The sequence below is a fragment of the Bufo gargarizans genome, chromosome 6 (genome assembly GCF_014858855.1).
Source record: "Bufo gargarizans isolate SCDJY-AF-19 chromosome 6, ASM1485885v1, whole genome shotgun sequence".
Taxonomy (NCBI): Eukaryota; Metazoa; Chordata; class Amphibia; order Anura; family Bufonidae; genus Bufo; species Bufo gargarizans.
In genome coordinates this window covers 31,974,668-31,988,133 of record NC_058085.1, presented here as the reverse complement: position 1 = coordinate 31,988,133, position 13,466 = coordinate 31,974,668, and the positions used below count along the sequence as shown (strand labels likewise).

General features: G+C 45.0%; 1 protein-coding gene across 1 annotated transcript in view; it reads left to right on the top strand.

Annotated features, from left to right (window-relative positions):
* The window catches only part of LOC122941923 (oocyte zinc finger protein XlCOF22-like), a 38,274-nt gene extending 27,733 nt beyond the window's left edge, over window positions 1-10,541 (top strand). Inside the window, exons 2-3 of the mRNA XM_044299422.1 lie at window positions 8,106-8,310; window positions 9,649-10,541. Of these exons, the coding sequence (XP_044155357.1) occupies window positions 8,106-8,310; window positions 9,649-10,427 (984 nt within the window). The 3' untranslated portion in view covers window positions 10,428-10,541. The remainder of the gene's footprint in view (window positions 1-8,105; window positions 8,311-9,648) is intronic.
* The last annotated feature ends 2,925 nt before the right edge of the window (window positions 10,542-13,466 follow it).

Here is a 13,466-nt window from a genome sequence, read left to right as displayed (position 1 = left end):
CTTTTCCTGACTATTCTCTGCTCATTCCTTAGTACTGCGTAGCTCTCTAGGTATTGACCCGGTCCGTTCACGTTCCGTTATTTGTCTTGTCTGTCCTTTCCGCACGTATCCTAAGTTAGGGACTGCCGTCCAGTTGTCCCTTGTGATCAGGACTCATGTGGCAAGTAGGCAGGGCCAGGGGTGAGGGTGGAGTGCAGTAGTCACTATCCGCCCCCTGTGTGTGTGTGTGTACGTGACCGTTACACATATAAAGTGACAAAAGCAGATTTGAAAAAAATGCCCCGGGCAGAAAGGCAAAAACTGGGGTAGAAGGGGTTAATATAATTTTTAGTACCCTTAGGGGAAGTGTATATGTAATCACTTGTACTACTCACTGCAATAGAAGATTATTGCAGTCTATGGTATCTTTGCAGACTGCCTGTCAAGCTGTGTTTCAGGCTTAAAGGGAACCAGTTACCAGGATTTTGGGTATAGAGCTGAGGACATGGGTTGCTAGATCGCCACTAGCACATCCGCATGCTCTAGCTCGCGCATCGCGAGATTACGGCGCTCTAGCTTTCTGATGTCAGGGAGTAAGGAAGAGATTCGGAGGATACGGGGCGGTGCTGGGCTCCTTCACGCTGGACTCATCTCAGGGACAGGACTCATCTCAGGTTCATTTTCATATGTATCAAATCGTTTTTTTACACAATAAAAGCACACAGAGCTATGGGGACTGGGTATTGTTGGTGTGCCAGTGGCGATCTAGCAGCCCATGTCCTCAGCTCTATACACAAAATCCAGGTTCCCTTTAACTTTGCAGGCAGTTCACTATGACAGGCCTAGGAGTCTACACAAGGCACCAGGCTGTCATAGCAACCGATGATTGGAGCCCCATGATTTTGCCACAGGGGCTCTGATCAGAGAAAACCCCTACCTCTGTCTAACCTCACAGATGCCGCAGTCGCTATGGACAGCGGTATCTGATGGGTTAAATGACTGGGATCAGAGTCATCTCCATTCCCAGATTGTCATCTGTGTAATACATCCGGCACCTGCCATAGAGAGATCAGTGCCTGAGCCCGCTCCATACAAGCTCTGAAAGCTTCTGGTTATCAGCACCATTCACAACCAGCACAGCAAGATTCCTGAGCACCTGACTCCTCCCACATATAATCACATGATGATGACATCATGAAAGGTCCTTTATCTCCTCACCTCGAATCTGACCCCTCCCACACATAATCACATAGTGATGACTTTACCTCCTCCAGCAGCACAGCCTGGAGACTGACTCCTCCCACACACAGTCACATGGTCATGTCATTAGCACAGGTCCGTTACCTCCTTCAGCAGCACAGCCTGACTCCTCCCACACACAGTCACATGGTCATGTCATTAGCACAGGTCCGTTACCTCCTCCAGCAGCACAGCCTGACTCCTCCCACACACAGTCACATGGTCATGTCATTAGCACAGGTCCTTTACCTCCTCCAGCAGCACAGCCTGACTCCTCCCACACATAGTCACATGGTCATGTCATTAGCACAGGTCCTTTACCTCCTCCAGCAGCACAGCCTGACTCCTCCCACACACAGTCACATGGTCATGTCATTAGCACAGGTCCGTTACCTCCTTCAGCAGCACAGCCTGACTCCTCCCACACACAGTCACATGGTCATGTCATTAGCACAGGTCCGTTACCTCCTCCAGCAGCACAGCCTGACTCCTCCCACACACAGTCACATGGTCATGTCATTAGCACAGGTCCGTTACCTCCTCCAGCAGCACAGCCTGACTCCTCCCACACATAGTCACATGGTCATGACATCATGAAAGGTCCTTTAGCCCACTAGTCTCTCCCTCCCCCATACATGTAGTGTCCAGCGGTGCAGCCGGAGGTATGTGTCCGGTCACTGCTGACAGAAGGGGTTGTTATTTTCCGGGCTGACTTGTATTTTTTAATGGAACCGTTACATTAAGTTATTCGGGGTGGAATGGTGAAATATGCAATTGCGCCATTGTTTTCTGAGGTCTATTTTTATATCTCTTATTAGGCAGTAGGAATGATGTTATCTTTTTTCTGCTGGTCACTATTTTTTTTTGTAGCCTTTTGTGCCAATTTTTTCTTACACTTTGGCATCTTTTTCATGGGTTGACAGAGCCACAACTCCTTTAACTACCTCAGGACCGCCCTACGCAGGATTGCGTCCTGGCGGCGGCCCTGCTTTTCTGGGTGGACGCATATACGCGTCCTCCCGCGAGAGCCGAGATTTACTGTGAACGCGCGCGTGCACCCAGGAACGGAAGGTAAGCGAGTGGATCTCTAGCCTGCCAGCGGCGATCGCTCGCTGGCAGGCTGGAGATATGATTTTTTTAACCCCTAACAGGTATATTAGACGCTGTTTTGATAACAGCGTCTAATATACCTGCTACCTGGTCCTCTGGTGGTCCCTTTTGTTTGGATCGACCACCAGAGGACACAGGCAGCTCAATAAAGTAGCACCAAACACCACACTACACTACCCCCCCCCCCCCCCCGTCACTTATTAACCCTTTATGAACCACTGATCACCCCATATAGACTCCCTGATCACCCCCCTGTCATTGATCACCCCCCTGTAAGGCTCCATTCAGACGTCCGTATGATTTTTACGGATCCACGGATACATGGATCGGATCCGCAAAACACATGCGGACGTCTGAATGGAGCCTTACAGGGGGGTGATCAATGACAAGGGGGTGATCACGCATATAGACTTCCTGATCACTTCCCTGTCATTGATCACCACCCTGTCATTGATCACCCCCCTGTAAGGCTCCATTCAGACGTCCGTATGATTTTTACGGATCCATGGATACATGGATCGGATCCGCAAAACTCCATTCAGACGTCCGTATGATTTTTACGGATCCGTGGATCCGTAAAAATCATACGGACGTCTGAATGGAGCCTTACCAGGGGGGTGATCAATGACAGGGGGGTGATCAGGTAGTGTATATGGGTGATCACCCCCCTGTCATTGATCACCCCCCTGTAAGGCTCCATTCAGACGTCCGTATGATTTTTACGGATACATGGATCGGATCCGCAAAACACATGCGGACGTCTGAATGGAGCCTTACAGGGGGGTGATCAGGGAGTGTATATGGGTGATCACCCCCCTGTCATTGATCACCCCCCCTGTAAGGCTCCATTCAGACATTTTTTAGGCCCAAGTTAGCGGAAATATATATATTTTTTTGTTTTGTTTTTTCTTACAAAGTCTCATATTCCACTAACTTGTGTCAAAAAAGAAAATCTCACATGACCCCATTTTGGAAAGAAGACCCCCCAAGGTATTCCGTGAGGGGCACGGCGAGTTCCTAGAATTTTTTATTTTTTGTCACAAGTTAGCGGAAAATGATGATTTTTTTTTTTCTTACAAAGTCTCATATTCCACTAACTTGTGACAAAAAATAAAAAATTCTAGGAACTCGCCATGCCCCTCACGGAATACCTTGGGGTGTCTTCTTTCCAAAATGGGGTCACTTGTGGCGTAGTTATACTGCCCTGGCAATTTAGGGGCCCAAATGTGTGAGAAGAACTTTGCAATCAAAATGTGTAAAAAATGGCCTGCGAAATATGTGCCCCTTTGCCCACCTTGGCTGCAAAAAAGTGTCACACATCTGGTATCGCCGTACTCAGGAGAAGTTGGGGAATGTGTTTTGGGGTGTTATTTTACATATACCCATGCTGGGTGAGAGAAATATCTTGGTCAAATGCCAACTGTGTATAAAAAAATTGGAAAAGTTGTTTTTTGCCAAGATATTTATCTCACCCAGCATGGGTATATGTAAAATAACACCTCAAAACACATTCCCCAACTTCTCCTGAGTACGGCGATACCAGATGTGTGACACTTTTTTGCAGCCAAGGTGGGCAAAGGGGCACATATTTCAAAGTGCACCTTTTGGATTTCACCAGCCATTTTTTACACATTTTGATTGCAAAGTTCTTCTCACACATTTGGGCCCCTAAATTGCCAGGGCAGTATAACTACGCCACAAGTGACCCCATTTTGGAAAGAAGACACCCCAAGGTATTCCGTGAGGGGCATGGCGAGTTTCTAGAATTTTTTATTTTTTGTCGCAAGTTAGTGGAATATGAGACTTTGTAAGAAAAAAAAAAAAAAAATCATCATTTTCCGCTAACTTGTGGTGACCCCATTTTGGAAAGAAGACACCCCAAGGTATTTCATGATGGGCATAGTGAGTTCTTGGAAGTTTTAATTTTTTGTCACAAGTTAGTGGAATATGAGACTTTGTAAGGAAAAAAAAAACTTGTGACAAAAAATAAAAAGTTCTATGAACTCACTATGCCCATCAGCGAATACCTTAGGGTGTCTACTTTCCAAAATGGGGTCATTTGTGGGGGTTTTCTACTGTCTGGGCATTGTAGAACCTCACGAAACATGACAGGTGCTCAGAAAGTCAGAGCTGCTTCAAAAAGCGGAAATTCCCATTTTTGTACCATAGTTTGTAAACGCTATAACTTTTACCCAAACCATTTTTTTTCCCCCAAACATCTTTTTTTTATCAAAGACATGTAGAACAATAAATTTAGCGAAAAATTTATATATGGATGTCGTTTTTTTTGCAAAATTTTACAGCTGAAAGTGAAAAATTTCATTTTTTTCCAAAAAAATCGTTAAATTTCGATTAATAACAAAAAAAGTAAAAATGTCAGCAGCAATTAAATACCACCAAATGAAAGCTCTATTAGTGAGAAGAAAAGGAGGTAAAATTCATTTGGGTGGTAAGTTGCATGACCGAGCAATAAACGGTGAAAGTAGTGTAGTGCAGAAGTGTAAAAAGTGGCCTGGTCATTAAGGGGGTTTTAGCTAGCGGGGTTGAAGTGGTTAAGGAGCCTGTTGGGTAATGGGTATTGACTGGAGCTCTCCTCTTGGAATGTGTATCCCTCAAGAGTCCTGTTCTTTTCCTTTATCTCTCGAGAATCTGCAGTCGGAGGACTGAAGGGGGTTTTCATCTAAACAGCGTACACTAACCCTTAACAACGTGGACCTATTGCAATCTATGTGACTGTGTCACCAACCAATAATAATAATTAAAAAAAAAAGATAACACAGCGCCATAATTGTATATTACACAGAAATAATGCGCCTTTACGGATAGGTAACTAAAAACACATATAAAATCACCACCTCCCCAATAAGTATAGATCAGCACAACCGCCACCTCCCCAATATGTATCAACGAGGACAATCACCACTTCCCCCATAAGTATAGAGGAGAACAACCACTACCTCCAAATAGGTATCGACCAGCACAACCGCCACCTCTCCAATAACTATCGACCAGCACAACCGCCACCACCTCAAAAAGTATCAACAAGGACAACCACCACTCTTCCCATAGGTATAGATCAGCACAACCGCCACCTCCCCAATAGGTATCGACCAGCACAACCGCCACCTCTCCAATAAGCTTAGACCAGCACAACCGCCACTTCCCCCCATAAGTATAGACCAGCACAACCGCCACCTCCCCAATAAGTATCGACCAGCACAACCACCACTTCCCCTATAAGTATCGGCCAGCACAACCACCACCTGCCCCATAAGTATAGACAAGCACAACCGCCACCTCTCCAATAAGCTTAGACCAGCACAACCGCCACTTCCTCTATAAGTATCGACCAGCACAACCACCACCTGCCCCATAAGTATAGACCAGCACAACCGCCACCTCCCCAATAAGTATCGACCAGCACAACCGCCACCTCCCCAATAAGTATAGACCAGCACAACCACCACCTGTCCCATAAGTATAGACCAGCACAACCGCCACCTCCCCAATAAGTATCGACCAGCACAACCACCACTTCCCCTATAAGTATCGACCCGCACAACCACCACCTGCCCCATAAGTATAGACCAGCACAACCGCCACCTTCCCCAAAATTATAGACCAGCACAACCGCCACCTTCCCCAAAATGATAGACCATCACAACCGCCACCTCCCCAATAAGTATAGACCAGTACAATCGCCACCTCCACTACGTATGGTTTCTTCCGGGGCATGAGGTGTGGATGTTACATAGTGTATTTTATTCACAGAGAGAGAATAGCAGCTCACCTTTGAGCGGTGGAGAGCACGGACATGCTAAGGCTGCACCAAGTAGATAACCAACGAAAAAAGCCAGGAATAGAAAGTATTTGTCAGACATCCCACATGCTCAAACACATTTCTCAAAGTTGATACCGCCACGTGTTATACAAGGGATTCAGCGTGTCACTGGGGGTTAGAATTATTCCATCATACCAGGAAAAATACATAGAATTCAATCTAAAGAAAAGATGAAAGGTGTCCACAGCCTTACTGATCCCCATCCCCAGTAATCCTGACAGACAATGGCAGTGACTGTACACATACCTCCACCTGCACCGCTGGACACTACATGTATGGGGGAGGGGGAGACTAGTGGGCCACTATATAAGTACTTTCCACTATATAGTGGGAGGTAGGGTAAAAAAGAGTTTCCTAATATACTTTATAAAAAAAATCTGAATGGTAATGTTTTTATAATGAGCCCCCTCAGCCCCGCTCTGCGTGCAGCCATTCGTCCATGGCTGCACACGACATGAAGAGCTTTAGAGAAAGCTCGTCCATGGCTTTATTCTTACTGAACATGCGCTGCTTTTCCAAATTAGAGCAGAACATGCCTAGTCAGCCCCTGCCACTGGCGCGCTCCCTGCTCAGACTCTGTCTCTACAACCGGCTTTTTCGTGTCAGAGTTCGGAGCGGGAATAAAAGTACAAGCCCTTTAAGGACCTTTCATAATGTCATGACCATGTGTGGGAGGAGTCCTCCAGGCTGTGCTGTTGGAGGAGGTAAAGGACCTGTGATGATGCAATGAACATGTGACTATGTATGGGAGGAGTCTGGAATCACATGACTGGGTGCTATTCAGTGTATTCATTTGTTGTGATGGTTGTGATCGGTGCTGGATGACCTGAAGTGTTGCATCGGGATGTAGTTACAGAGTGTATGCAGTGGAGCTGTCTCTGTCTCTCCTACAATATAGGATCCGCTCAGTGGAGTTCTTCTATATCAGATCCTTCTCCTGATTGACCTATCAAGAATGGACAGGGACAAGATGGCGGAGAGTATAATAAATCTCACCCTAGAGATCCTCTTCCGGCTTACTGGAGAGGTGAGAGATTCTGATGATGTCACATTACATCATCTTATCTAATCTTATCTAATGTATGGAGTGATATTTATTACTGTGTCTCTCCAAACCAGGACTACACAGTAGTGAAGAAGACCTCTAGAGAGCGCTGTCAGGACCCTGTGTCTGAAGGATGGGGAAGAACCCTGAGCCCAAACATGGGGCCTCCACCTCATCCCCTGATACATGAGGAAATCAATAGAGAGAAGATCCTAGAGCTCACCAACAAGATGATTGAGCTGCTGACTGGAGAGGTGACACTGCTAGGAATGCTGGGACATTATACAGGAACGCTATGAAGGGATTTGGGTGGTGACTGTATCATTGTGTTGTCAGGTTCCTATAAGGTACCAGGATGTCACCATCTATTTCTCCATGGAGGAGTGGGAGTATTTAGAAGGAAACAAAGATCTCTACAAGGACGTCATGATGGAGGATCACTGGCCCCTCACATCACCAGGTAATAGACATGACTAAATACACACGTCCTCTCATTATCTGTATGTAAGGAATTAATTCAGTCACTGGATGTGTTTCCAACAGTTAAGGAAGAGAGAAGAACACAAGAGAGATGTCCCAGTCCTCTTCTTCCACAGGATGGTACAGAAGAACATCACAATATCCCACATGAAGATCAGGTAGATGGAGATAAGGTCTCATGAAATGTCCCCTATGATCTGTAGAAGGCTGTGAAGATCTTGTTTTATCCACAAGTATTCTATGTTTTATCCTTGTATAATGAGAAAGGTAGAGATGGCAGAATTACAGCTGACCATAGACATTACATGTAGTCTGGATCTTCTCACAATGTTCTAGTTATGGAGACTGCTGGTTGGAATAAAGAACTAATAGGTTGGATTAGTATAGGAGACATGCAGATATTTGGGTCAGATAACTCCTGCTGTCCTATCATTTATGGTTGTCATTCTAATTACTGATCTTCCACACGACTTCTCCAACCTTCTGATGACTTCTATAATATTTGTTTCACAGTTTGTTAATCCAGGTGAAGATCTGAACAATATTAATCCTACAGAGACAGATGTGAGGGGTGATGAGCAGAGTATAGAGGACATTCCTACAGATAACCGCCCAGGTGAGTAGTAACCACTAAATAAAGCAGAGAAAACCCACAGATTCTACTCCTTCACTAGATACTTTTAAAGAGGTTTTCTCCTCTATAGAAGAAGTGGAATAAACTGTGAATAAAATAAAATTTTTATTAATAACTATTAAAACAAAGAGGTGACCACTGCATGGAGACTAAAGTGCCACTGAATAAATAAAATAAATATGGCACTCGTATGTCGCATTGGCAGATTGGTCCTCATTAGTGTTGATCACAAATATTCGAATTGTGAATTTTAATGACGAATATCGGCACTTCGAGAATTCGCAAATATTTAGAATATCGCAAAATATATTTGTAATCGCGAATATTAGATTTTTTTTAAAATACCAGTTCAAGCGAATATTTTATGCGAATTTTCGCAATCATATTCTTACCTCTTCTGAGGATTAGTCATCAGTAATTTACTCCTGGAATCCCCCTTTTAGCTCTGTGTTCTGTCAGTTTTTTTAGCTGCATAGGTTTTTAATAAAACATTGCTGCGCTGAGAAATAACTAGAAAAAAAAATTACAATGAGACCTCCCTGAGTTTCTTGTATAAGGGTCCGTGCGCATTCACCTGCAGATGCTTTGGTCATGCCTGGAGCTTTTATGTTCTTCCTATGTTTCCATGGGTTTCCTCCGAAGGTCATATCTGACAGCCTATTTAACCCCATTGGGGGCAGCCAATTTTTGGGCGTTAGTGACCAAGTAACTCCCCCCCCCCCCCCCCCCCCCTTTTTTATCATTGCATTTTAAGAGCCACAGCTTATTTTTATTTTTCTGTTGATGTGGTCATATTAGAGCTTGCTTTTGTTCTGGGAAAAGTGTTGTTTTTAACTGTTTTTAAAAAGAATAGAAAAAGAATTCCCAGCAACTCCGCAATGTTTTTGTTTTCATTAGACCATTGGTTGCCATGTTAGAGCAGGAACTTGGCTATCATTATACAGCTGAGCCCCCTCACCCTCTGTTATGGACACCAGCTAATAGCACTTTCTTACAGGTCATTTTATGATTATCAAATGAGCATTTAACTAGAAAAGAATATGGTAGACACACTGAAAAGTGAACCTTTGAATATACTGGTTTCAACACAAAAGTGAAAAACTACAGCCTAGTGACCTAACATTCTGAACTAATGGTTCTTGCTCTGAGAATAGATTAGATTAGGATCTGTTTTGCAAACCACTGTCCTACTCAGTGAAGAATTTAATTTTGCTACATTCCTTGCAATTTATATTTAAGTGTTGAGATAGAAATGTTATAGCATATTAATATTATTTAAGGTTATATTATTAAAAAATAATACAAATTTATTATTGGCAGAAGACTGCACCAGGAGCTCAGAGGGACATGGGATATCGTCACAACATACTTTGACTCAAGATGTATACGAACAGCACGTCATTATCCCAGATGTATCCTCAGACTTTCGCAGCAAAGATCCATCATCTGAATCTTTTCAATATATCCGATCTTCTGATTTATCACATTTATCATTTATAAAGCAAAACAAAGAACACAGAAGTAGTGTACATCAAAGACGAGAGAAGCCATTTTCATGCTCAGAATGTGAGAAATGTTTTAGTGCTAAATCATATCTTGTTAGACATCAGAGAATTCACACAGGGGAGAAGCCATTTTCATGTTCAGAATGTGGGAAATATTTTACCCAGAAGCAAGAACTTGGTATACATCAGAGAATTCACACAGGGGAGAAGCCATTTTCATGCTCAGAATGTGGGAAATGTTTTAATTGGAAATCAAATCTTGTTATACATCAGAGAATTCACACAGGGGAGAAACCATTTTTATGTTCAGAATGTGGGAAATCTTTTATCCAGAAGCAAGATCTTGTTATACATCAGAGAACTCACACAGGGGAGAAGCCATTTTCATGCTCAGAATGCGAGAAATGTTTTAATGCTAAAACAGATCTTGTCAGACATCAGAGAATTCACACAGGGGAGAAGCCATTTTCATGCTCGGATTGTGGGAAATGTTTTAATCGGAAAACAAATCTTGGTTTCCATCAGAAAACTCATACAGGGGAAAAGCCAAAGCTTTCAAGTTGTAGTCCAAGAAAGGGAAATAAATGTAAATGATGATTGAGAAATTTATGTAATTACGAATAAATCTCTTATTTAAAAGCATATAGAAACTTCTTTGCGAAATCACTTTGCTTTTAAGATGGTGCAGAAAACATGAAAATCACAATAAAAAACACACATTACTCAACACTATGTATTGTAGATTTTGGTGTGAAATTTTTGATGAAACAACAATACAGCAATCGTGGATCCACACAAATAATCATGCTCCAGTGACGGAATTAAGGACACCACGTTGTCTTTGTAGTGGGGATCCAGCAGGGTGGCCACCCAGTAATCAGCACTTGTTAGAATGTGGGCAACTCGGCGATCGTTGCGTAGGCACTGCAGCATGTAGTCTCTCATGTGTGCCAGGCTGCCCAGAGGCAATGAAAAGCTGTTCTCTGTAGGAGGTGTATCATCTGTGTCCTCTGTATCCCCCCAGCCACGCTCCAGTGATGCCCCTAAGCTGCTTTCGGTGTCATCCTGCTGTAAACACTGTTTCTCCTCATCATCATCCAAAACTGTGTGCTGGCTGGACAGTTGTGTACCTGGCCTCTGTTAGTGTTCAGGAACCCACCCTCCGAACCACTTATAATTAACTGGCCTGATAACCGTGGAAATGACGCCTCTTCTTCCTCCTGTGCCACATCCTCTTCCATCATGGCCCGAAGGATTTTTTCAAGGAGACATAGAAGTGGGTAAGTAACGCTGAGCATGGCGTCATCGGCACTGGCCATTTTGGTAGAGGACTCGAAACAGCGCAACACGGCACACACGTCCGCATGGAGGCCCACTCGTTGGTGATGCTGTTCCGCAGAGCAACTAACCTGTACGTGCTGCAGCTAAAACTCCACTCTCGCCTGCTGTTGCTTGCACAGTCTCTCCAGCATGTGCAAGGTGGAATTCGTTGCATATGATGCGGTGAGCGGAAAGGCCGAAGTTACGCTGCAGGGCAGACAGGCGAGCAGCAGTGAGAATACCGAAAGTGCACAGAGACGGCCCGTACTTTCTGCAGCAGCTCTGACGTATCGGGGTAATTTTTCAGGAACCTCTGCACCACCAAATTCAGCACATGCCCCAGGCAAGGGATGTACATCAAACCGGCTAGGCCCAGAGTTGCTATGAGACTTCGCCCGTTATCGCACACCACCAGGCCATGCTTGAGGCTTAGCGGCACCAACCACTCATCAGTCTGTTGTTCCATGACCATCCACAGCTCCTTCGGGGTGTGTGGTTTTTAACCCAAACAGATGAGTTTCAAAACAGCCTGCTGTCGTTTCCCCCTGGCTGTGCTGAAGTTGGTGGTGTATGTGTTATGCTGACCGGACGAGGAGGCGGTAGAGAATAAAGCGGAGTAGGAGGCAATGAGAAATGCCCTGCAATCTTCGGTGGCAGAAGGACATGCGCCAAACTTCTATCCGCCTCAGGCCCAGCCGCCACTGCATTTACCCAGTGTGCAGTTAGGAAGCTATAACGTCCCTGCTCCTGCTTACTGGTCCACATATCGGTGGTTATGTGACTTTGCCACAGATGGCGTTGTGCAGTTCACACCTGATTTTGTCTGCTACTTGGTTGTGCAGGGCAGGGATGGCTCGCCTGCAAAAGTAGTGGCGGCTGGTGGTGTGACAGAATGACAGCATTTTAAAGGCCAGGAATTTTGAAATGCCTGCATTCAGAGCCAAGAGATGGCTGGTGGGTAGGGGGGTACTTCCTATTTCTCTCCAGTTTTTGGGGGATGGGCAGCTGAACACTTCCATGGGACAGTGTGGAGATGCTTGGTGACGTTGGTGTAGTTGGTGGTGTTGCTGCGACATCCTCTGTTTGCAGGGTGGCAGGTGCCACTGTCACTCCAAGGGGGAGGAAGAGGCTGAGACTGCAGCAGAAGAGGGAGCAGGAGGATCCTGGGATCTTTCATGGATTTTGAGGTGTTTACTCCACTGCAGCTCGTGCTTTGCATTTAGATGCCTGTTCATGCAGGTAGTGCTCAGGTTTAGAACATTTATGCCTCGTGTAGGAAGGCGCAGTGGAGCTGTGAAGGCTCTGTGTTTCTGAAAGCCACATGAGAGCCACATGAGAGCTACCAGCTGGAAGCCAGATGCCCTAATGCCTGCTGTGGATTGTCCGGTGACGTGTTTTTTTTAATTCTGTGGACATTTGCTGTGTGAAAAAACACGAGGAATTCCTGCGGTGTGAATTAACACCAGGACTCTGCAAAGTGTTTGTGTTATTTTTTTCCTTTTGTGTGAATAAACACTGAACTTTTTGCTTTACTACCGTGTTCTTGCCTCTGTACTGCGACTGCTTACCCTGCCTACCAGAGCAAATCCCTACAATTGGTGGCTTGGAGTGGGCAAGCGCAGTAAGGCTGGCGTGAACGCCAAAATATTTTTGGTTTGTACATGGTTGTATGTCATTTATCAATGTCACGGACGGTGTACAGGAAACAAGGCAAAGCAACATGCATAAATGACTCGCTGGATCCAAAAGCTAAGGAACAAAAGGGAGACCCCTGCAGAAGACCTGGCACTTTCCCTGGCTGCTCAGCCTATGCAAAGATCCGAATGGTGGAGGTTTGCATATCCACGTACCTTGACTATATAACCCCTGAGCACCCTACAATAGTGAGGGGACACGACCACCGGCTCCCTACACAAGATACGGAGGGAGTCAGGGTCACCTGGGATCCAGCAAAAATAGCAGATAAATATTCAACACTTAACTTTGTAGCAGAGAGGAGAACAAGACCAGCATGCACACACACTCCAGGAAGAAGTATAAGCCGCCCAGAAAAGCATTCTGGGGAGGAATTTAAAGGGAGGCAATTAGTCCAACACATGACAGCTGAGAGAGGCTAACGAGATGAGTAACTGAATACCACAACAAAGGAAGTCAAGGAGGAGGTTCTGAAAGGCCTCTGTCAGAGCTTCTCAGCTGTCTGGTTGTGACAGTACCCCTCCCTCTACGAGTGGACTCTGGACACTCAGAACCCACCTTCTCAGGATGGGACCTATGGAAAGCCCTGATGAGACGAGAGGCCTTAATGTCCGTCAC